Genomic DNA, 24,687 nt, shown 5'->3' with positions numbered 1-24,687 from the left:
ACAACCATTCGCACTTACATTCACACCGTCACTGAGTGGGAACTGAACCCACGCTGCCTGCACCAAAGTCAGGTAAGTGTACCATTGTATAAGTGTATTATATATACACTTACACAGGTAAGTGTATTTTCGACTCAGTGGTCATTTTTTTCTTATATACAGAAGCCATTGACTTTTTAAATTGATAAAGCCGTGATGTGCTTGCCTGTAGTGCCCCCTTCTGGTATACATACCAAATTGAGTGATGAGCGTGTACAGATGCTGTTGGGAGGAATACTGTACAGTACTCTAGGCCTCATTTTTGTCATGGTCTGTGTTTTGGTTTGGGTTGTGTTTCGTTTTGTTCCATGTTTTCCTGTGTTCCATGTTTGCCGCGTGCTCATTAAGTTGCTGTGTCCACCTGTTCTCGTCTACTTTGTGTCGACCAATCAGCTCTCTCCAGCCACTCGTGTCTTGTCCAGGTGTTCCTCGTTGTCTCGTCAATCTGTTTGTATTTAGTTCCCTGGTTTCTTTCACTTCTTGTCGGTTCATTGTCGTTGTCACATGTCTTTGCCATGTCATAGTCGCCAGTTGTCTTTATCATTGTGGTATGTCATTGTCAGGTGTCATTTTCCCTTTCTATTCCACGTCTTACTCACAGGTCATAGTTTGTTTCCAGTTTTAGATATTCGAGTGTTACTTTGATTTGATTGGTATCTGTTGTGGGACTTTGTTCAGTTTTCCCTTTTTGAAGATTAAATATTATTATTTTGAGACTCCCGCACTCCTGCCTTGCCTCCCTGCTTCCCTGCAATTGGGTCCACCATGTTCTTGCCTTGCGTTACTCGCCCTCGCCCTCGCCCTAACCACGTACGTGACAATTTTGTGTACTGTCCTCTTCCTACATTCCCTTCCTCTTTTGTTGAGCAAATGTCTGTTGAAATGTCAGGATCTTCAAGTGCTTTAAGAAGAAATTCATTCCTGAAGAGGTAAATCAGTTCTGACAGATTTACATGGGCGGTACACTTATCAACATTTAAGTTAAGGAATCTCTGTTAGGCATTTTCAAGGTTGCCAATATAAGTTCCATAAGAGGGGCAACCACGAGGGTTGACAATAGTGACAAGAAAATGAACCACGTGAGGTTCTCAGGGCCATCACCGTGGCTTTCTAAGCAAACTTAGATGTGCTACTTGCCTTCATTACATTCAGGTATAGACAAAGGTCACTTTGTGCATGTGTACTATGCATGTAGGAGACTCAAAAAGAAGCAACAAAGTGGTGAAACCTCATCAAAGCATCCCACATGAATCAGTTGGACAAAAGCGCTTATATGTATTCACATTTATTTAGAATGCATATTTTATTGAACACTGTAAAAATAGAGCATTTGTTTCTTGAATCTGTTCAAATATAAATACTTGAGACAATACCATCTAGCAGTTTCTAAATTACGTGTAAAAGCAGGATTTTGGATTGTGCAAGTAGTCATAATGGTCTTTAAAGTGGCACTAAGCAGATATCGGTGTTTTGTTTCAAAATACATTAAATATGTTTGAAGATAAGTGCTGAAAACATATCCAAAGACACAACAATATCATGCTGAATTGTTGAGATAAAGCTTAAGCATCTTTGTCACCGTTTGAATTGTCCTGATTTTATGGGCGGGGCTAAAACACAGGCCAGTGACGTCTCGGGGCCGGGCCGGATACTTTCTAGCGCGAGTTCCCTCCCCCACTACAGAAGTACAAAGTGACATCGTTCCGTTTGGCTATGCCACTCAGTTGTGAGTTAGCTGTGCTTAGCTTCCATAACAATGCCCATTTACCACTCCAGCGTGCAGTTAGCAAGTTAACAATGGGTCCACCCTGAAAATTCGTTTTCGCTGGATGCCTCAATTTTACATTTTTTTATTTTTTATTTTTTTCCCTCCTACCGTCCCACTGTCATCAGGTGCCGTGGTCGGCTGTGACATTATGTCACCAACAACAAGGTTAAGTTGACTCGTGTGCTTATTTTTATGATTATAGTCCACAATAAACATTCAATTTTGAAGTTGAGCCTCCTAACGTGTTTTTACATCGTATAAGCTATGACCCCCTCAGTATGTTTGATTCCTTTTGGCGCATCCATTCGACACACCCACAGCGTCCTGGGAGCTGAGAGGTGGCCCTAATTATTCAAGTTTTGAAGCCTGATTTGATATACGTCACGATTTTTGTTATTCATTCAAATTTGGCAGGCTTTTTAACATTACTCTTCTCTGTGGTGTGTTGAATTTAAAAAAATTTTGGTAGCAAATTGATGGATGGATGTTTTTATTTTCAATTACAATTTGAGGAAGAGCAATAGTCATTGTGCAAAGTAAATGATTTATTTCATAACACTGTTTTTTGTTTGTTTTTACTTCATACCAAGTTTGTTTCTAATACTGTAAATACAGTTAATCTCAGAACCTCTAGTGAAGTGGTCGCCAGCCAATCAGTATAAAACATTTCATTATTAATTTCTAACATACAATTAACAATAATGAGCAGACAAAGTGCAATGCACTTTTATTTTAACTGGGGGTCATTACTGATTTGAAACACTTTTTATCAAATGTACTTCTTATTATAATCCAAATTGTGCCAGTCACAAGAACCACAGGATTATTCCATCCATCCATTTTCTGAGCCGCTTCTCCTCACAAGGGTCGCGGGCGTGCTGGAGCCTATCCCAGCTATCTTCGGGCAGGAGGCGGGGTACACCCTGAACTGGTTGCCAACCAATCACAGGGCACACATAAACAAACAACCATTCGCAATCACATTCACACCTACGGGCAATTTCGAGACTTCAGTTAACCTACCATGGATGTTTTTGGGATGTGGGAGGAAACCGGAGTGCCCGGAGAAAACCCACACAGGCACAGGGAGAACATGCAAACTCCACACAGGCTGGGCCGGGGATTGAACCCCGGTCCTCGGAACTGTGAGGCAGACGCTGGAACCAGTTGTCACCCGTGCCGCCCAGGATTAATCCCTCATGTTTAGCCCTTAAATATGGTGGCCGCTAATGAACAAAAGCGAAAGGACACTCCTCAAATCTGAAAGTTTATACGAGTCACAGTGAATTGATTCTGAGTGCAACAGGCACATTAGCATAGTCACGATTATAACCCAAAGTCTTTATTTAGATTTATTTTTAGACACGACAATACATACTACAAACGAATTTGGTTAATTTTGGAAAATAAATAAAGTAAAAAAAAGTTAATAAATACATTTAAAAGTGGCATTGTACTTTGTAACTAACTGCATTGAAGCTTTTCAAAGTGAAAAAGCAAGCAGCACATTTGTTTTATTAAAGTATTTTTTTGTTTTTTTGTTTTAACAAATCATTTTATTCTCTTTCATTCTATTTTGAATATCTGTAACATTTGCACAACCGACATTGTCCCAGATGATCGCACTACTTGTCACTTTAAACCGCATACACTCCTTGAAGTCTCAGCGCCCTTTGCACAATGGTCATTGCACCGGACTATTGCAATATTAGTCGTTCGAACTGCTCTAAGTGCTAGAGGACTCTGCATCTTTTTGCACAATTGTTTTTTGTCAATGTCTTTATGTCCCCAAAGTGTTCTGTAAATTGACTGTTTGTTGTACTAGAGCGGCTCCAACTACCGGAGACAAATTCCTTGTGTGTTTTGGACATACTTGGCAAATAAAGACGATTCTGATTCTGATTCTGATTCTGATTTGACCTGTATGAGTCAGCATACTGTGTGACATCGCCGTTTTCAAGATAGTTTGAGCGTAGCCGGCCCTGTCCTTGTTCAACTGCCCGTCTAGTTCATGTCATCCCATTACATGTCACAACAGTTACATTACATATTCACAGAACAGTAACACATGCGAGGGGTTCTTTTACACTTATTAGAGAATGGAAGGATGGACACAAACATGAATGTATATCAAGAAGAATTACAATGACAAGAACATTAACAGTGTGTCATCCCCATTCATTGCAGCAAAGACGGTTCGCTCAGCGAGACATCATTCGCACAAACTCTGAGGAAAAAAAACATTCTTGTCAAGGATAAATGCAACTTTCATTTGACCTCAATCTGAATTTTAATATTACATATTGATGGACAGGACATGTACAATGTGCATGGTAGGTAGTTGGGTACACCTGCACATTCTCATGCAATCCACTACTCGAGATTATAAAATGCACCTTTTTCGAGAAATAATAGGACAGTTTTCATTTATATTGCCAATGGAACATTCACTTTTACGATATGTACAATCTATTCTTCTCTATGCTATGTTGAGATTTGTTTCAATATTTTTGTTCGCAGTGGGATGCAATGCAGTTCTACACCACTGCAAATTGCCATCACAATTACAACCTTGAAGTGCAATGCAAAAGTCATTGAAATAGGTTGTTTTAACAATGCTGTAATGGCCATTATAATTGTTTGTCTTTTGTTTACAATACAAGGAAAAATTCTAAATACAAAAAAAAGGAATAAAAGAAAATTATAAAACGTGGCAAGTAACATGACAGCCTAACACTAAACTTTTATTTCCCACCTACTATACATTGATATTTATGTATGGCATGCAGCGAATTGTAATTATGTCCCCGCTAATACTGGTATCCCTCTATTTATTCTTTTTGTCAAAAGGACACATATGATATTTAGAATATGTCCAAAGCCCTACTGTATCAGTACATCATTGTTCAAAATGTCTAAAATTGAACATTAATATCTCAAAGGGAAGATACAATATACTGTATATTTCTGCTGGTGTATCGAATATTAAGGGTACATCCACATCCTCACCCTCAAAGTCTACCTCTCCGTCACCGTTGAGGTCGACGTCACGCAGGATCTCATCGATCTCGCGGTGGTTGAGTTGCTCTCCCATCAGCTTCTTCATGGCTTCTCTCAGCTCCCCAAGGCTGATCTGACCATCCCCATCAGAGTCAAACTGGGAAAATTACAAGAAAAAGAAGGCCAAATGCAAAGGATCCCACACTTTTTTTTTTTTTTTTTTTATCATTATAACATCTATGGACAAATAATGGACGACTTGTGTAAGCAGCATCTGAAATGCTTACCTCTCTAAAAGCATCCCTCAGCTCTTTGACTCCAATCATGTCTGCAGTCTCAGCCAGCATTTTGGGACCCATCAACTCCACAAAGTCTTCAAAGTCCACTCTGCCCCCACCTGGAGCCCAACAAACAGGAAACGTAAAATAAACTACATTCTGTTGAGTCATGAACAGTTAACCCTTCAACTACCCACCCAAGAAACAAGGGCACATTAAGAAAGCAAAGAAAAAAAATCTGTTCAATAGACCTTATGTTTAAAGACATTATTTTACATTTCCCCCCCCCCCCAAAATTGAAGACTTTTCTTCAATTTCCCCCCCCAAAATTGTCATGTATTTTAATTTAAAATTTAATTTAAAACTGGTTGCCAGCCAATCGCAGGGCACATATAAACAAACAACCATTCGAACTCACAGTCACACCTACGGACAATTTAGAGTCTTCAATTAACCCACCATGCATGTTTTTGGGATGTGGGAGGAAACCGGAGTAGCCGGAGAAAACCCACGCAGGTGAGGCCAAATTTGAACCCGGGCCCTCAGAGCTATGAGGCGGATCTGCTAACCAGTTGTCCACCGTGCAGCAAAAAGAAACGTTCTATTTAGAAACGTTCTTAGAACGAAATGATGTCTGGTGGATGCCCATCAGAAGCAGAGCTGTGATTTCTTAGGGGCTTTAGTTATATTGTAGTTTATTTCCTGTAATTCCTGTTAGGTGTTTTGGATGATTTCTGAATTTCGTTTTCACTTTTTTCAATGAGCTGTTTTTCAGGACTCACAGATCTGCTGGCTGAGCTCTATCAACTCCATTTCTGTTGGCATGTATCCCATCGTCCTCATGCACTCGCCAAGGTCCTTAGAGCTGATAAAGCCATCCTTGTCTTTGTCAAACTCTCTGAATGCCTCACGGAGCTCTGTAGGAATAATGGGAATAATTATTTATCTTAACTGCATCTGTCTCTGCCTTTCGCTCTCTAAAACATTTACAGATTCTGGATCAAAATCACTTTGGAGACCCAATTGCCACTGCAACAATAACATGCAACTGCAATTGCATTTTTAAATCTTTTCAATCATGACTGTAGTGTTGACATGGACAGTATGTCATACATCTACTTAGCATTTATATCCTGAAAAGAATTACAGGGAAAATGCTCTTCACATTTCTATTTTGTAAAATAATGCTTATTATAAAACTACTGTAATACTCTCTCAGTTATGCATACATGAAAAACACATACTGTACCAGCAATTGGATGTGTCAAGGTGAGGGCAAAGTCACAAAAGCTCTCATGTTGTCAATCAATTGATTCGATTGAAAGGAATGTGTGTGTGAGGAAAGAGATGCAATCATTTTATGAGAGCAATTATACCTTCCATTTCTTCAGGCCGCAGGTCTCGGTCCTGCAGGGTGTAAATTGAGGTCAAACAGTGCATGAAAAGAGGAGTGAAGACAAGAGAGTGGAAATACAGTTAGATTATAATGCATGTATACACTGCATGGACGATAGTGACACTGTACCATCACTGGTACAAAGGTTTAGCAATCTTTTCTGTATATGCATGACACAAAAATGTGTAGTGGTTTGTTGATCCACAAATTCACAAGGCTTATATATTTCTGCACACACAAAAATCTATCTGTATGTGCTTAGTGAACTTTCAACTGGAATAACCAGAAACTAACAACAGAGACCCAAACAGGTAGCTTCCTTGTGCACATGCACGCACACACACGCATACAAATCATATAAGTTATCACTCAGTTTTCACTGTTTTTACCCTTAATGCACAAGACACAATTTAAAGATCTGTAATCAAAAACATAAGGAGACTGTCACATGTTCCAAATTATTTGGTATATGTTGTTTTTGCTCATTTTCCTTCATAGTCCATATGCTTTTCAGTGAATACATTTCTTGATTTCTTTCTTGACAGGAAACAACCATAGTAACTTCTGTAATAATCAGGATTTTATTGAACAATAACCACCACCATGACAGCAGTATTTTTTTTGTGCTAAATTACTAAAATACATGCTCCAAATTATTATACACATATATGACAGTTAATTTATTTTTATTTCAGTCATTATGTAGAGATCATTAAAAAAAAAATCACACACACAAATGCTATTTACATTAAAAAATGCCGATTAAGATACATTAACATTGGAGCCTTTCATTTATATACGGCCATCCAACGTCATGGCTCTTCCTCTAAAGGATTCTCCACAGGTTCTTAATAGGGTTGAGGTCAGGGGACGAGAAGGGCACACAGTTTTTTTCTGCTCTTATACCTATAGCAGCTAAAGCTTCAATGGTATTTTTTTGCAGAGAGAGGACTGTGCATTAGCATGAGAACTATTTTACTGCACAAGGCCTGGTTTTTGGTTTACACCATGGCAGGAAATGGTCAGTTAGAAACACCACATATAGTATGTTGCAGAGGCCATTTTGACACCTTCAGGTGCCCCAAAGGGGACATACCACCGCACTCCCCATTATTCCAGCACAAAACATCAGTCCATCAGCTTGTTGCACACACCGCAGCCCTGTGGCGATCCACCAACCTTCAAAAACTCCATCCATCTGGACCATCCAAAGTAGCATGGCATTCATCATTGAATTAAATTGTCTTCATTTATTTCTGAGCCCACTGCAAATGTTTCTCCTTGTGAGCATTGCTTATGGGGGTGGCTAAAATAAAGCTTTATTCATGACTGCAAACCTTTGGAGGACCTGCATCGAGAGGTTCTTGGGACTCAAGAGACACCGGCAGCTTCCAATACCTGCTCGCTGCTCATCAGTGTCTTTTCAAAAGCTGCTGTCTTAATATGATGCAGAACCATTCCCTAATGGGCTTTTATCGGAAGTCACACACAAATTATTTATTATTTATTTATGTATTTATTTTTGAAATATCCAGTGTTTTCATCCTGTTTGCAAGGCATTGGCCAGTCTGTACTTTTCATTACGTTCACCTGGGAAACTAATTATCAAACCAGTCTGAAATTGTTCAGTGATCTAAATAGACAAGGGAAACAGCAAATGCAATATCTTCCCCTGAAAAAACAAACTTCAAAAGTTTTTTTTACTTAAATACAAGATGCATAAAAATGTGTAACACAGTGCTGAGGTAAGACAAGGATACATCTGTTCACGATATGTATTGTGAGGCTGTGGCATCATCAGCACGGATAAAACAGGATTGGATTAGAGGTTGCTGAGGGGACAACACAAGGAGATTACAACCGTAAATTGTATTACAAATCACGAAAGCTTATCGGTTTTTCATTTTTCCAGCCCAAATCAATTTTGTCATCTGGACATGTATGGATCTTGATTGAATGTAATGAATTGTAATACATTTGAGGACTGTCAAAATGTTTACATTTTGTGGCTTGTTTTATTGATCTGTTCTTTCACACGTAGCCTTACTGTTATACTGTAGTTCGAATGTGGGTTATACTGAACTGAGCATGAATGCAATAAGGCCACTGTGGAAAGACCATAGATACTGTATTGCAGAACTTCTGGCAGTCTTGTAATGTAACGGAGTACAAATACTTTGTTACTGGATTTAAATGGAATTTTTACCGATCTGTACTTTACTTAATTATTTCTATTTCTGGCAACTTTCACTTTTACGCCATTACACTTCCGAAATAAAATGTATATTATTACTCCCATACATTTCCCCTATCTTCGTTACTCTAAAATAAAATCTGAGGAAATTGTAATGCCTTAAATGCTGACCACAAAGCAGAAGAATTGTTCTGGCTGTCCCGAGTGAGACATGCAATTTTACTGCACCACTGAAATAAACTAAAATCTAAGTAAAATTAAAATTAATAAAAGCATAATCAAAATTGAAAACACTCAATGACATCCACTATGTGTTTGTGACCTTTTAATAGGTGATGAATTAATCTGTTAATTGCTAGGATACTTCCGTTAGATGATCCCTCTGACAGGCAATTTTGGCAGGTTTTTGCTTCCAAATTCGTGGGAAAGGTTTGGCGAAGACTCGTTTCTGCTCCATCATTACTTTGCAAAAGGTTCATCAGAGGATGGTTGGAGGGTTCTGTTGGAGCAGGTATAATAAAATTAATCTGTTTAGCACTTCCCACAGAATGGTCACAAACCCGCCTGGCTAGATTGGTTTTGAGAGAAACATAGGGATTGGGTAAAAAATTATTTTGCTGCGGTACTAGAATAAGTAAGACGAGTATAAAATGATATGTAAATGTCTTATTATTATGTATACTATATACTGTAAGTGTGTCTCACCAAAAAAGCTTCAATAAATCTAAACACAATTACTGCAACCCACCCCCACACCCCAATCAACAATGTGCCCCGGGCAGCAACACAGCTTTGCACACCACTGCTAGGTGCAGTAAGGTAGGGGTGTCAAACTTGTTTCCATTGTGGGCTACATCGACTTTATGGTTGCATAAATCCACCCATCCATCTTCTGTAGTGCTTATCCTAACTAGGGGTGCGGGTGTGTTGGAGGTCATCCCAGCTGACTTGAGAGGCGGGGTACATCTTCAACGTGTCAGCAGCCAATCCCACATTTAAACAACCTTTCACACTCACATTCACAACTAAGGACAATTGAGAGTCTTCATTGAACCTTCGGAATGTGGGTGGAAACCGGAGTACCCAGAGAAAACTTACATTAAAAAAAAAACAACAGAACACGCAAACTCCACACAGGTAGGCCAGAGCCCAGATTTAAACCATCAATCTCAAAACTGTGATGCGAATGTGCTAACCATCCATCCATCCATTTTCTGAGCCGCTTATCCTCACAAGAGTCGCGGGAGTGCTGGAGCCAATCCCAGCTATCATCGGCCAGGAGGCGGGGCACACCCTGAACTGGTTGCCAGCCAATAGCAGGGCACACATAAACAAACAACCATTCGCACACACATTTACACCTACGGGCAATTTAGAGTCGTCAATTCACCTACCATGCATGTTTTTGGGATGTGGGAGGAAACCGCAGTGCCCGGAGAAAACCCACGCAGGCACAGGGAGAACATGCAAACTCCACACAGGCGGGGCCGGGACTTGAACCCCGGTCCACAGAACTGTGAGGCAGACGCACTAACCAGTCGCCCACCATGCCGCCAATGTGCTAACCAATAAATCAATAAATATATTATTAATCCGTGCGGCTGGTTACTGTTGTGTTTATAAATGCACAGTATAGTTAGTAGGGGTTTAACGGCACACCAAAAATCACAGTGCAGTACGTGCCTTGGTTTGCAAGTTGCATTTGTTCTGCGCTACTTTAAAAAAAACATGGTTAGCCATGACATTGACTAGCCAGACGCTAAGCTTAACTGTCTGTTTACGGACTAAGCCTCTTTCAAGAGCACACAATTACGTCTGTTACGTCTGTGTAGGAATCTTATATTCCCTCTGCATTTTGTTATTAAAAATCATATTGTTAAGTTTAAACGAATGTCAAGCTTTTGCAGGCAACATAAAAGAACACGGTGGGCCGGATCTGGCCCGCGGGCCTTGAGTTTAACTGTGCAGTGAATCGATAAAAAATACAGTAGCTCAAATTATTTTTTTCTGGCCACCTGTTGCGAGAAATAATTAATCAGGCCCAAGTGTATCTGCATAGGCCACGCCCACTCGCCTGTTTGAATGACAAACTAGGCGCTGATGGCACCGTGACCCTGAACAGAATCAACAGCAGGGTGTGGAGGGGTTAGCACATTCTTGGGTTTTCTCTGGGTACTCTGGTTTGCTCCCACATTCCCAAAACATGCAAGTTAGGTTAATTGAAGCCTCTAAATTGTCATTGGTATATTAGTGTGAACGCTTGTTTGTCTATACAGTATATGCCCTGAGATTGGCTCACGACCAGTGCGGAAAGTACATTGCCTCTCGTCCAATGTCAGCTAGGAAAGCCTCAGCTGCGACCCTAGTGAGGATAAGTGGTATACAAAAATGGATGAATGGAAGTTAATTCTTACAAATTAATGTAGCTATTTTCATTAGATATGAACTTTATAAGGTGTGAATGTGAGTCCGAATGGTTATTCGCTTCTGTGTGCCCTGCGATTGGCTGGCAACCAGTTCAGGGTGTACCCCTCCTCTCGCCCGAAGATAGCTGGGATAGGCTCCAGCGCGACCCTAGTGAGGATAAGCGGTACAGAAAATGGATGGATGGATGGATGAACTTTATATAGCACTGTCTGGTCCAGTGGGCCGTTGTTCATCTAGTTCAGCAGTGCAATAAATACTGTCCCACTGTTTCAAAGTTGCTTCACATAGTAACTTTGAATGTGTAACATCATGCGCAATGACAGACGTGGTAAGATTATTTCCAAACAAGCACAGCACATCATACTTTAAATGTATTTAAACCCAGTCATAGAAAGTCTCCTATACATTCAAGGTTATTTTATGTCCCTGCAGACTATAACTCAGTAAATCAGCCATAATCTGGGACTATAGTTCCTTCTAATGCTTTTTCAATAAGTGCTGCTAGCCTGTTAATGATCGCTACATATTATGATTGCATGAGATAAATCTGGACAAGAAGATCATCTTCATGTCTCCAGAATAGTGGCAGTTTCTGTCTTTCTTCTGAGTGTGTGTGCAGCAGTCATACATACGATCTGGCTCTGCGCGAAGCCTTGTTTGAGGAAGACACATGCGGGCCCCACGATGTTGTGCAACATGTTGCAGTTCTTAACCAGAGCGCAGAGCGGCTCATCGAACTCCGGCTCGCTCCCTCTATCCTCTTCTTCTTCTGTGTCCTTCTCACCTGCATCTCTCAGGCCCCCGAGCGTGCCCGTAGTGAGTGGGGACTCACTTCGCTCTACAGGTGACATCCCCTTGGAAGAGGGGAAGCAGTTAAAATGATCAGCAGTGTAACAGATTCCTTTTCACAATATTCACTGTTGCGAACTCAAGTATGCAGTCAAATATTAATATTAATTTAACACTGCAGCGCAATTTCTAGTATCTAATACAGAGAATATTCTTGACGTGTTTATTTGAATACAATAAATTAACAAAATTGAGAGTGTTTGATAAATACCCTGTCAGGGTGTAAAGTACAAGAGTATATTATCCAGCGAAACTAGTCACATAGATCCTTACCTTACTCTTTGTACTATTTTTTCTCGATGCCTTGTTGATATTTCCCATCACCACTCACTCTTTTCCGCTTGTTTGTCCAATCACTCACTCCTCCTGTGTCCCACTTCTGATCATCCTCAATGGTCAATTTTAACTCCAAAATCCAACAGCGTGCTACATCCTGTGCATATCATTGGGCTTTGCCTCTGAACACCCACGAGCAAACTTTCCTCTTGTGTGGAAAAGCTACAATCCAAGTTTCCGCTGGTCCAGATGGAGCCAATGTATCCTAATGGATTCTGCATCCGATCCTAAACTCCAATAGGTTTTTAGAGGCTGGTATAAGGCGCTTTAAAGACATGAAGTGTAATTTTATGAACAGGTGCTGAAGAGTGATCGGTCACTATTGGAGAGCCTGGTCATATCCGAGCAGAAACAACCCGCATCTCTGATAGCATGACTTGAACACTTTCTCTCTCTCTCTCCCCCTCTCTCTCACTCTCTCTTGCTCACACAAACACATTTTTGTCAGTCTATCTGTCACCCCAGCCTACTGCGAGTGATCCCTTGAATTTGGACCAACTTAATCTAATCCATCCCACCTACTTTCCTGTCTCTCTCCCTTGAACATCATGTTTATAGTCTCAAAAAGACTAGCCTGGCACAACTCCGTGTGTGCATGAGAGAGGATGGAAGGGGGAGGTGGGTAGGCAGAATTACGGATGGGGAGTTGGCTGTCTGTTTAATCCCTGGCATTTCAGATTAGAGGAAAGAGTTATGTTGGACATGAAAATAAAGGCTTGAATTGGGTTCCTGTTATAAGCAAGGGACACGAAATTGTAAGATCAGTCATTTACTTTTGTAATTTTGCATTGAACTGTTAATGGTTAGATATCCTGAGTTGTTTGAAACAGGTTATATGCCTGGGTCAGATACTCCCAGGTATATACCATTACATTTTAAAGTATGACCTAAATACGGGACACTTGCCTGCGACAGTTCCCCAAAAATATACATAGTAATACTTCTCTCCATCATAAAGCACAATGCATTATGCCCATCCATCCATTTTCTATACCACATCAACATCGTGTTCAGGGTCACGGGGAATGACTGCAAAAGGCAGACTACACCTTGGACAGGTCACCAGTCAATCACCGGGCACATGTATACAGAACGGAGTGGGAACTGAACCCACACTGCTTGCATGGAAGTCAGGAGAGTGAACCATTACACTGTCAGTAACCCTTTTCGGATAATGTATATGATTAAATGCATGATTAACAATAGTGTGTGGACGACGATATGATAAATATTAAAACAAAGTTTAAAAAAATGCTTTTTTAAATTTGACACACCACAGAGAAGTGTTGTTAACAAGCCTGCTGAATTTTAATCATTAAAAAAAAAAAAAGAAAATAGATAAAAATGAGGCTTCAAAATTGTAAAGAAAAATCAAGTTGTTGCCTCCGCTTTCCGCTGAATCCATGAAACCATACCCTGCTGAAAAATGGCTGCTACTTCATCGACATTCTACACATCTGCACGTTTTAGCTGCGAAAATACGTGGCTGGGATATATCCCACCTGGGGCTTTTCACACCACGAGATGCTTTAGCCAGCAGCTAGCAGCTAGTTGCGGTGTGAAAAGCCCCAGCTAGCTGCTAGCTCATGAGCTGAAAGGCATCCGCGGCTTCTTTCGGTTGGCAAACGGGCGGCAGGCTCGTCCGTCACATCACCTCCTCATGAGGGAATTCAAATAACGACACCAAGCTGTTCTGTAAATTGTGGTGGGATCCAGGGAAGCTGCATTTTCAGGGTGTAGGCATAGCTAGCAAGCCAACTGCAAGCTGTCGTGGTGGAACTGGGCCCAATAATCATAACACAAGATACAGCAGGGATTTGGGGCCCTGTGAAAAACATACTCTACCTTTTGGCATTGGGCCACACCCACCATTTCAATGACCATAACTGAAAATACTGTTTTCTAGGGCCCATGTGAGTCATAGGCCCTTAGATTCTTCATCACCTTTTTTCCTCCTTACAGTGACGATTTGCGCTATTGCTTGTATTGGCTCACTTTCGCAGTCCCGGATACACGCAAGACCTCATTGGTAGCCCTTGCATATGGTACCTTGGCCTTCAGTAGGGAATTACCCAATTGAATCCACCTCTTAATACCTCCACTATCACCATGCAATTATAGAAACCATCACCGTAATGTAACAACATGCGACTGTGCCATATATGTCATCTGGAGCAGTGCAGAAGTACAATATTTAGCTAATAACATGACAAAAACATTAAACATCTCAATAAAATACATCATACTCACCACAGATGCTGATTATTAAATGTATTAATGTGTGCAGATCGCCGTAAACATGTTTTGCTAGTCGAAGATGACGGTAACAAGTTTTGCTCTGATCAACCAATCAGAGGCCAGAAAAATGCAATGTCATCGAGGGTCAGCGCTCTGGCCCTGTCCATTTGAAATTAAAAAAAGGCCCACTGCTAATAGAATTGATGTGTTTTTTATTTGTTTAACATTTATTTATCCAGGTAAGGCAATTCAGAAGAAATTATAATTTTGGAATGCTGGCCTGGCAGCAGACACCACAGTAATACAAATCAAATAAAAGCAAATAGATAACAAACTCAACAGTAAAACCTTTCCTTGAGTTGTTGGTGTTTTACATGTTGGGTGTACTGGTAGTGTCATGGTTCGCTGCCCTTCACAGAGCAAGTGCATCTTCTTGGCCAAAGCTCCAACAAACAGCCAAAGGGGGTTAAATTATTGAGCCACGCGTGAGTCGTTGTGGCGAGAACAGCTTCCCACATGTTGCATTGTCAAAAAGTCACCAACAGAGTGCAGCAGAGCTAATCTGTTGTTGCTGTTGGGAAGCCAAAACTGCGCTCAAACTGCAACACAAACTGTCCAACGGTACAGGTCATAAAAAGAGAGATGCAGCACAAGACAGCAAGATGCTCAATGGTTAAAAAAGCCCTTTCATTTGCTCAGACATGGAATCGCTATTTCACTTACAAATATGATTCCCCGAACCCCGCTGATTGACCTTTGCTTGACCTTCAAGTTGTATTTGCACAATGTAAGTGTAAATTATGTTGTACAAGGAGACGGATGAGATGTCAAGCAACATGACTTGAATCCGCAATGTCTCAGTTACATAATAGTATGTGCCTTATAGCTCACTGATCCAGCTGGACGGCCATCAGATTAGCAAGCCTCAGCCCTGGCTTTACTCCCGCATTGTACATTTTCACACACAATCACTTGATGATTCAGATTAAATAGAGCAGTTGCACCAGTGTATAGTTATATTGTTGCAGGAGATGTATTTTGAAACGCCAAAGATAGCTTCCCAGTGATCATAATAAGCATTGTTGAAAACAATAATTGTGGTTTGATTAGTAAATAGACAGTGAGAGTTCATAACAGCAGTTTGCTGACAATTTATTGGAATTCCCTCGACAGTGGCAAGCACGGAAGTTAGGTCGACAGAAAATCCATTGCTGGGGCAGTAAACAACAACATGGACAGAGTCCAAAAATTGGGATTTTGGACGACTCAAACTTGGTTTGGGCCAGGGCAACAATATTGGCAGTCATGTTTCATACTAATGTGCCATGAGCTTAGCATAGTGGTTAAAATCATTTTTAGGATTATATTAGGATATATATTTTATAGGATTAGTTTACCTGCGAGTATCAATGTCACAAAAAAAAAAAAAAATCATTAGAAAAGGGCAAGACATGAATGTCTGTATCAAGCACTGGTTAGGAACCTATGGCTCGTGAGCTACATGTGGCTCTTTTGAGGACTTCATCTGGCTCCCAGATGAAAATTTTTAACACAATAAATAAAGAATAATTCTGCTGACATTTTAAGGTAAAACATTACAAAAATCGCAACGTTAAAAATAATAATATAATAATAATAAATTTTAGCAAGAATGGACAGAGCAATCTGCCTTTTTAGAGAGAGCACATTCTGTGGTGTATCTAATATACAATGATAAAATTTCATCAGTGCAACAGTCAAATATCAAGCAGCACTTCGACATCTTTCGATTTGCATCGAAACAGCCAGCGGGGAACATCAGGAAGAAGAAATATTTTATTTATATTTGCTTAGCTTCAGTATAACAAATATGTGGCTTTCATGTCTCTCTCAGCCAAAAAGGGTCCCAACCCCTGTTATAAAGGCTACTGGAAGTCAGCTCTTTGTTTGAAATTATAAAGAATATATCCTCTCATTGATTATTTTTCTTTACATTTAGTATCATCCACTTACATGTGTCTTCTGAGCTTTGATGTGAGATAATTACTCATATAGCTGCTTAGATCTGGAAGATTTTAAGTTTGGACAGTCAGGCTGTATTAAAATGAAGTGAAAAGTAGGAAAAGGTGTTTTTTTTATGATTATTATTTTTTTTAGCAAAAGATCTCTTGAATCTATGTAAAGGGGAACTTTAAGTAATGTGTGCCAAACTGGTCAGAAATGTGTTATTTATTGATTCCTATATCTTTGTTCATCTATCTATCCCAGGGACACAGTGCTCTTCCACGAGATGACAGAAGGTCTTATTAACCTGTGTATCCACCTGTTACCATTCATAACACAGAATATCTTTGTGTTCAACTCAACAGGCCCAGATTTATGACATTTTTCTTTTGTGGTGTGCCATGAATGGGGAGATTTTTGTAATGTAAAATATTAGGTAAACTGCTCTAAAGTTATAGTGTCCATCCATTTATTCATCCATCAATCTATCCATCAATTGTCTGTGCCACTTGTTCTTGATAGGGTTACAGGTAACTGGAGCCGATCCCAGCTGGCACTGGGCAAGAGGCAGGTAGAAATATTCATGAACTGTTGCAAAGGAAACTGCACTAAAAACTAGATTTTCTTTTTTGTAGTTTATTGGTGTATTAGAACTGAAATGAGTGATAATAGCCCTCTAAACCCAAGCTATAAGCGAAACTCCTAATCAAAAAACAAGGAAAATAGAGGAGCTCCATTTTTGCCCCTTTGTGTGCATCTTTAAATCAGCTTGCTAACAGAACTTCTTCAGAATATGTCTTCTATTTCAATGAATATTCAACAACTGCTGAGAGGGCAGATGTATTGGCGGAAAAAAATTGTTTCAAGAGGGAAAATGGAATTTTGTCTAATCTGACATCATTGTACAGATTGAAACCATTTAGGGGTAAATCAGTTGTCCTGCACGCCCTGCTCCCTCCCTCGAAAGGAGGATGATAGCTTTTGCCCTTGTCCACACTTTGCTTTTGAGTTGCCATATGACCAAAAAGAAGGGTCTATATCTTCTCCACAGTCCGGGGCATTCACCGGATTAATTATTTTCTACATTAAGAGGACAATACATGTACATTACAAATACTGCAGGTTAGAACTGGATGTTCTTGATCTCTATCCACATGGTAGAGGTGTGTAGGTGCGTTTCACATTTGCTCTGATTGATTATAGGGTATTATATATATATTCTGAGTCACGAATGGTGTAGTGGTTCACTCGCTTAACTTCAGTGCAGGCTGCATGTGTTCAATTGCCATTCAGTGATGATGTGAATGGTTGTCGGTCTCTATGTGTGCCCTGTAATTGACAGGCAATCAATCAAGGGCGTAGGCTGCCTTTTCCCGGAAGGCATCTGGGATAGGCTCTCGCTCCGCAGGGTGTAGATAATAGAAGAATGCCACTCCAAAATGGCCGCCATTTTTTTTTTTACTGCCTTTAGAAAGCTTGTCAGATTACAGTTACTCTGTCATATCATTGCTAGTTACTATAGCATCAACAATGACAATCATAGGTTGCTGATGGCTAGAAGAAGGAGCCCTCATCACAAATTGTAACTTTCTAGATTGACGGACATCTTTTAAATACAGAGGAAAATGTGTGGGAGGCTATTGTTTATCATACAGTCCGAAGTGCAAATGAAAATGCACAGCTTCACTGTTGTTCACATATTTCTTTGTTATTTCCCTTAAAGAAAAGTGTGATTGATTGTTGTTACTTGTTTATTGACACATTTAAGAAGATAGTTATGCATGCTGTCATGTTAAGCGCACAATGCATGGTGGGTTCATTTTTCATTCAAAAGCGGGTCAGTTGAAAAGCATTATAGAGGAGGAATGGACTGACTGTGGCTGTTCAGACCGTACTCACTGAAGGACTTACTTATCTCAAATAATATTTATCATGAAAGCCGTGAGCTCACAGCGTTGTTCGGACTGCTATGGCAAAGCTAGCAAGGTAGTTTAACTGAGGCCGCGCCGCTGACGTCACGTGAGTCCTGCTCCTCCCCTTCATCGCACACACACACGCACACGCACACGCACACACACACACACACACTCAATATGCACACAGCGGTTGGCTTTCTTTAATGTATCAAAATTACGATGGTGGGAGGAAGTGTGTGTGTGTGTGTTTGTGTTTGTGTGCGTGGATGTGTGTGTGTGTGTGCGTGCGTGAGAGAGACGGTGGAAGGAATCAGGTAAAACAATGAGCTATCAAAAAACTTGAATGCAAACAAAATGACTGCTCTTGGCCCTCATCACGCTTTTAAAACAACATTCACTTGTGCGGTAACTACTATTCTGTCTATCGCCTCCCGCGGCCCCTTCAGAATATAGGAAACCACAGAACTTGAACAATATAGGACTATTCCTTTTGCCAAACAGAACAGAAGTACATTTTCGCCATGTAATCAGTCATTCACAATACAGCTGGGAAGCGCTCTGTCTGGGCATGTGCCGTCTCGACGTAATTGGGTGGCGACGTCATTGTTTACGCACAGCGTAAATATGGCGGCTGCCGATGGAGCTCGTGCGTGACGGAGCTCTTGTTTTTAACTATACTTTTTATCAAGGCGGCACGGTGGGCGACTGGTTAGCACATCTGCCTCACAGTTCTGAGGACCAGGGTTCAAATCCTGGCCCCGCCTGTGTGGAATTTGCATGTTCTACCCGTGCCTGCGTGGGTTTTCTCCAGGTACTCTGGTTTCCGTTCACATCTCAAAAACATGTGCGGTAGGTTGATTGAAGAGTCTAAATTGCACGTAGGTGTGAATATGAGTGCGAGTGGTTGTTTGTTTCTATGTGCCCTGCGATTGAACCAGTCTTTTTAAAGACATGCAGAACTCCACCACGCGACTCTGTCTCGTTTTGTAAACTTTCACCAGAGACAACAGCTTCGTGGGTAACTTGATACGAGTGAATGGGACAGTGTAACTACCTGGACATCCTCCTACCGTCCCGCTGTCATCAGGTGCCGTGTTCGGCTGTGACATGTCACCAAAAATGAGGGTAAGTTGACTTGTGTGCTTATTTTTATGATTATAGTCCACAATGACTCACCCACAGCGTCTGAGAGCTGAGAGGTGGCCCTTATTATTCAAGTTTTGAAGCCTGATTTTATATACTGGTACTTAGAGATGTTTTTATTCATTAAAATTTGGTAGGCTTGTTGACATTTCTCTGTGGTGTGTCGAATATAAAAGAATTTTCTTAGCCTGTTTAGTGCCACTTTAATGTTTGTTTAAGTGCATTTTTTTTAACTAAAGTTATAAATAAAACAGACTCATGTTTTATTTATATTTTTTATCTAAGATATTTTGTTTATTGTTCTTCATTACAATGTCAGTGTTCATTACACTTACAATTACAATTAATAGTATTTTTCTTCTTCAAAAGGAGGTACTTGAATTATTATATATATCATCATCATTATGTATATCAGTGGCATAAAAAACATCAACGATGCTATCGTTTGTCATGATCGTTCTGGGAAAAAATATATCATCCTAAAATATTTGCTATTGTGACAGCCCTAAACACATACAATATATTGAGAGAGAGAGAGAAAGACCAATGGATAACATAAAAATATCGTCCAAACAGTATAAAAAAATAAAGTAACAACTGTCATAAAAATTTGCAATAGAGCGGGACCCCAAAGCAAGAACCGTGATATAGCGGAGGATTACTTAATTGGAGACCCTAAACTGCCCGTAGGTGTTAATGTGAGTCCGAATGGTTGTTTGTTTATATGTGCCCTGCGATTGAACCATTCCACGGTGTTCTTTGCCTTGTTCAAAGTCAGCTGTGATAGATTGATCCTTTCCATCTCATATTGTGCAAATAGAAAAAGTGGTGGAAAAGATCTGCATCTGGCTGTCTTGTCTTCTCACTCATTGCAACTCTAATCTAATCCCTGTCAAATCCCACACTCAATCTCTTCTGCCTTTCTTTCTATATGACATCCATGACGTCTGGCCCTCATCCTAGAGCCCCCACCACTTTTATCATCTGCTCTATTTGTTATCGAGAGAATAGGTGACTCATTTTAACTACAAGAACATCCATCCATCCATGCATTCTCAACACCGCTTATCCTGTTCAGGGTCACGGGGCGCTGGAGCCTATCCCAGCTGATTTTGGGCGAAAGGTGGACTATACCCTGAAATGATCGCCAGTCAGTCTCAGGGCACATATAGACACGGACAACCAAACGCACTCACATTCACACCGTCACTGAACCCACGCTACCCGCACCAAAGTCAGACGAGTGTACCACTACACCATCAGTGACACACAGTGGACATCAATCAATCAATCGAATTAGATTTTTATAGCATTTTTAATATATAAAAATGCAGCCCAAAGTGCTTCACAGACATAAAAACAGACAATTAAAATCGCAAAAAATATACAAAAACCCACCCCTCCCATGCCCACATATAAATGCAAACACACTAACATGCACACCCATCCCTGCATGCACACACAAACACAGCACCTATTGACTAATATTTTAGAGACATGACAAGGCACTGAGCATCCTGGGTGAGGAAAGGCAACCTGTGGGAGCCATCCACACCGAGAGGATGTAGGATGCCACCACAGAGGCCACCATGACCAGGGTAGACCAGGGGGGACACCCCACAGTGTGTAGATCCCCAGCCCCCACAGCCCAGGGAAAATACAGGATGACATGCGGCAGGCAAACCGAACACACATCCCAGCATGGAGGCTCCAATGAGGAGACAAACGAGTAAAACTTAAAAAGATAAAAACTGAAGGACAATAAGAGATTGAATAAAATAGGGTAATTAATGAATTAACAGCAAAACGAAGCGGGTGCCCCTGCTGTGTAATACTGTACCACATTTAGCCATTTTAATACTATAGTCATTGCTCCCACAGTGCAGAGAGCGCATAGAGTATGTACACCTGTGAGTATCGTTGGTTACTCTTTATGTATGTTTTGCTGCTCTGTGTGTGTTAAAGTAGCAATTGTTTGATTTTATTTGTTAAAAAAAAACAACATTCTTTTTTAGTACATATTGTAGCGTGGGCCCACTCAGTGTCCGGACACGGCCGTCACCGGTTTACACCCCCCAGACTGGCCGACATCATTCACAAAGACTGAGTAACAACTCCCAAGACAATTTATGTATTGATTGTGCTCTTTCCGAGTATGAAGATCTCAGTGAGGTGCTGCCCGGCACGATCCCTTTCCTTTTCCTTCACACAAGCATACATTCCAAAAAGATTTGCACATTTGTGAGGCCACACACTGACCTTGGACGAGAAGGCCTCTCAGTCTCGGCTCGACTTCATCTCAAAGGTGTTCTATCGGGTTGAGGTCAGGACTCTGTTCAGGTCAGTCAAGTTCATCCACACCAAACTTTTTCATTTATGTCTTTATGGGCCTTGCTTTGTACATTGGTCATACTGGAACAGGAAGTTCAGGAACAGGAAAATATTGACCCCTGAGTTTCAATGAAAGGAACTCTGAATGCTTCAGCATACCAAGAGATTTTGGACAATTCCATGCTCCCAACTTTGTGACAACAGCTTGGGGATGGTGCCTCCCTGTTCCAACATAAATGTGCACCAGTGCACATTCAGACATGGATGGCAGGGGTTGACTCCAATGACTGGACTTCACCACCTCTTCAGCTTCCATATATTCACTCTCTACTGCCTTCTACTCACAAATTCATTTGGACACCTCCATTGTGAATATCTGCCATCAAAACACATGGACTGCTGTGACAGCTCAGATACCTGAACAGAAGTTCACAAGTTTGTTTACTCCAAGCCCTATCACTTCTGTGACACTGGATACAAGTATTGGTACATGCTGAGATCTTATGCCAAGTCGACTTTAGACAGTATTGTTTAAATCACAATGGAGGTTTAACTAAATCACATTTGCTGACTGTCAAGCGATATTTAGCCAATCAGACAACTGCAAAAAGAACAGTAACCACCTTTGTCACCAATTCTGGCATCCTCTTCCTCAACATCGTGAGATATATAGTATAGTTATGCTACATCTATACATATATATATATAATGTACATATATCTGGTCAAATGCATTTGAAAAAATGGCAGCCTAATTACGACAGATTTTAGTAATAAGTGGTTGGTTTGGCGTAGTAACTATGAACTCGTGTAATTTAGTGATAAATACTGCCCCAAATAGATCAGACACTCAGCAAAATATGTAAATCCACACTAAAATAATCAAGGAATGACAAAAACGGAAGATTAACTATTTAATTGGAAGTCCTGCTCCGTTTCCAACCCAGCTGGTACACACCTGTTTTCATACGTCTTTGTCAAAGAGCTAGAAGACTTCCTCATAGAATACATTGGTAGTCCCTCCATTTAAGATAGTCCGTGGAACCTCCTCGATGCTCGATCCTTGCACCATGTATAAAACCAGGCCTAGCCTTTTTGGTGCCTGAGGCAGATTTGCTCAATGCCCCCCCCAGTACACCCTGCCAGATCACCCCCCCCTGCTCTCAGGAAATACTTGAGAAATACTTAAGGGACCACGGCTGTGTAAAACATCACAATAGTTTAATACTTACAAACATACATAATAATATTTAATATTAATCAAATTAAAGGAAATGAAAAAAAAATACAATGAGATGGAGTATATCTGGAACATCAAAGTTGTGTAATAAGAATAAAACTCAAATTTAAAAAAATAAAGGTTTTCAAGTAATAAATACTTATGTGCAACATCAAAACTGTGCAATAAGAATAACATTCACAGTAAAAAAAAAAGAGGGGGTTTTAAGTAATAAAATCTTACATTACAACTGTGCAATAAGTAGAATATGTTTTCAACAATCTTTCAAGTAGTTCACTTGGTCTCAGCTAAAACTGAACACGTCTTGTGTTTTTTAGTTTAGTTTTTTTTTTTTTTTTTTTGCAGCAAAGGCATCAATGTTATCATCATATGATACCTGCCTAGAAACTTCCTGATTGATGCTTATTAATGCCAGTCCATGTGACGTGACTTGCCAAGTGACAAACATAGTTACTTTAGTTTATTTTTTATGTATTTGTTTTTCAAGGCAGAAACGTAAAGGGGGCGCGCCACTGGGCGTCACAAATTATTTTATGATTTTATTTAAATATTTTTCCCCAGGTCCCTTGATATCTCATCTGAACTGAACTCATGTTGAAACCATCACAACAAAGTATTGCCCAGTTGAGAATCCTACCTGTCCAAACACAGAGTCAACAATGGGCCGCAGATTTCCCCGGTCTCCCTCTTGCAGCCAAAGGTCATCACGGTCTCCCATAGGGGGGGACAGGCTTAAAGTTTTGGCCTTTGGCTTTGGAGGCCTCTTTATGCTCGCTGAACTCCAACGCCTCAGAGACTCGATCTTCTTTTTGATGGAACCCTATAGAGAATGCATTACTCAATTATCAGAAGAGAGGTAAAAAAAAAAAAAGAAAATGGAAAGTGCAAGTTTATTTGTTTGGACAGAAGAAAACATAGCTTATGACACACACAAAAACACATAGAGATCATTGTAGATATCAAAGAGGGAGTGTGTTTAAACAAGTTAGGCCTCAAATGAGGAATGCTTGGGAGAAATTCAGACTGAGATAACAAGATGAATAATAGCAGGATACAGGTCAGCACCAAGTCAAAGACATTACAGTATGGGAGCTATGCATCAACTGACCTTCTTCATTAACTTTCCTTCTGGTACCTCCATGGATGACATGCTCTTCATGTCAGTCATCTTCGCTGCCAGATTTGCATGCACAGAGATGTCTGCTCTTTCCTTCTGTCCTCTTTATCTGTTTGTAGAGCATCTGACACAGGTTGATAATCTGAGGCACATCTCTTACTGTTGTTGCTCCTCCTCTCATCCCTGCCTCTCTTTCATCCCGACTGCTCTATGCGTAGTTTTATTTGTCTGCTATGTATCCAGTAAATAACTTGTTTAATTTACCACAGTATGTTACCACAATCACAAAACATGATTTGCTTCCATGGCAATATGTATGCATGTGCGCATAATTCAAAAACAACAACACGTATTTGGACAATTGATTAAAAAAATGTGCACTCTTTAATAAGTGTGTCAGCGGAGTTGCAGACAATTTTTTTCCCAATCTCCA

The 24,687-nt window shown here is 40.4% G+C and overlaps 1 protein-coding gene across 4 annotated transcripts; it reads right to left on the bottom strand.

Moving 5' to 3' along the window:
• Nucleotides 1-483: 483 nt before the first annotated feature.
• cabp2a (calcium binding protein 2a) lies at nt 484-24,492 on the bottom strand. Of its 4 annotated transcripts, XM_061679121.1 has the most exons (7): nt 12,225-13,543; nt 11,735-11,956; nt 6,462-6,492; nt 5,868-6,002; nt 5,095-5,204; nt 4,817-4,964; nt 485-4,034 (listed from the first exon to the last, which is right to left on the bottom strand). In XM_061679121.1, the coding sequence occupies exons 1-7, from the start codon at nt 12,270-12,272 to the stop codon at nt 4,009-4,011; spliced, it is 720 nt and encodes a 239-aa protein (XP_061535105.1). In that variant the 5' UTR covers nt 12,273-13,543; the 3' UTR covers nt 485-4,008. The 4 variants fall into 4 exon arrangements, with proteins under 4 accessions (XP_061535104.1, XP_061535105.1, XP_061535103.1 ...); XM_061679120.1 differs by lacking the exons at nt 11,735-11,956; nt 12,225-13,543 and adding exons at nt 23,775-23,942; nt 24,246-24,492 and having other exon boundaries at nt 484-4,964; XM_061679119.1 differs by lacking the exons at nt 11,735-11,956; nt 12,225-13,543 and adding exons at nt 23,775-23,957; nt 24,246-24,490 and having other exon boundaries at nt 485-4,964.
• Nucleotides 24,493-24,687: the final 195 nt, after the last annotated feature.

Source organism: Phycodurus eques, chromosome 6, assembly GCF_024500275.1.
Source record: "Phycodurus eques isolate BA_2022a chromosome 6, UOR_Pequ_1.1, whole genome shotgun sequence".
Taxonomy (NCBI): Eukaryota; Metazoa; Chordata; class Actinopteri; order Syngnathiformes; family Syngnathidae; genus Phycodurus; species Phycodurus eques.
Note: the sequence above shows the minus strand (reverse complement) of the source record. Positions and strands in the feature narration are given on the sequence as shown.

Bases quoted from the DNA above. Each gene is read 5' to 3' on its own strand.
- cabp2a (XM_061679118.1), bottom strand. From the start codon at position 12,272: ATGGGAAATATCAACAAGGCATCGAGAAAAAATAGTACAAAGAGTAAG. The intron at 6,003-6,461 runs GTATAATTGCTC...TTATTCCTACAG, and splicing joins GCGGCCTGAAGAAATGGAAG to AGCTCCGTGAGGCATTCAGA. The intron at 5,205-5,867 runs GTGAGTCCTGAA...GTTGGGCTCCAG, and splicing joins AGAGCTCAGCCAGCAGATCT to GTGGGGGCAGAGTGGACTTT.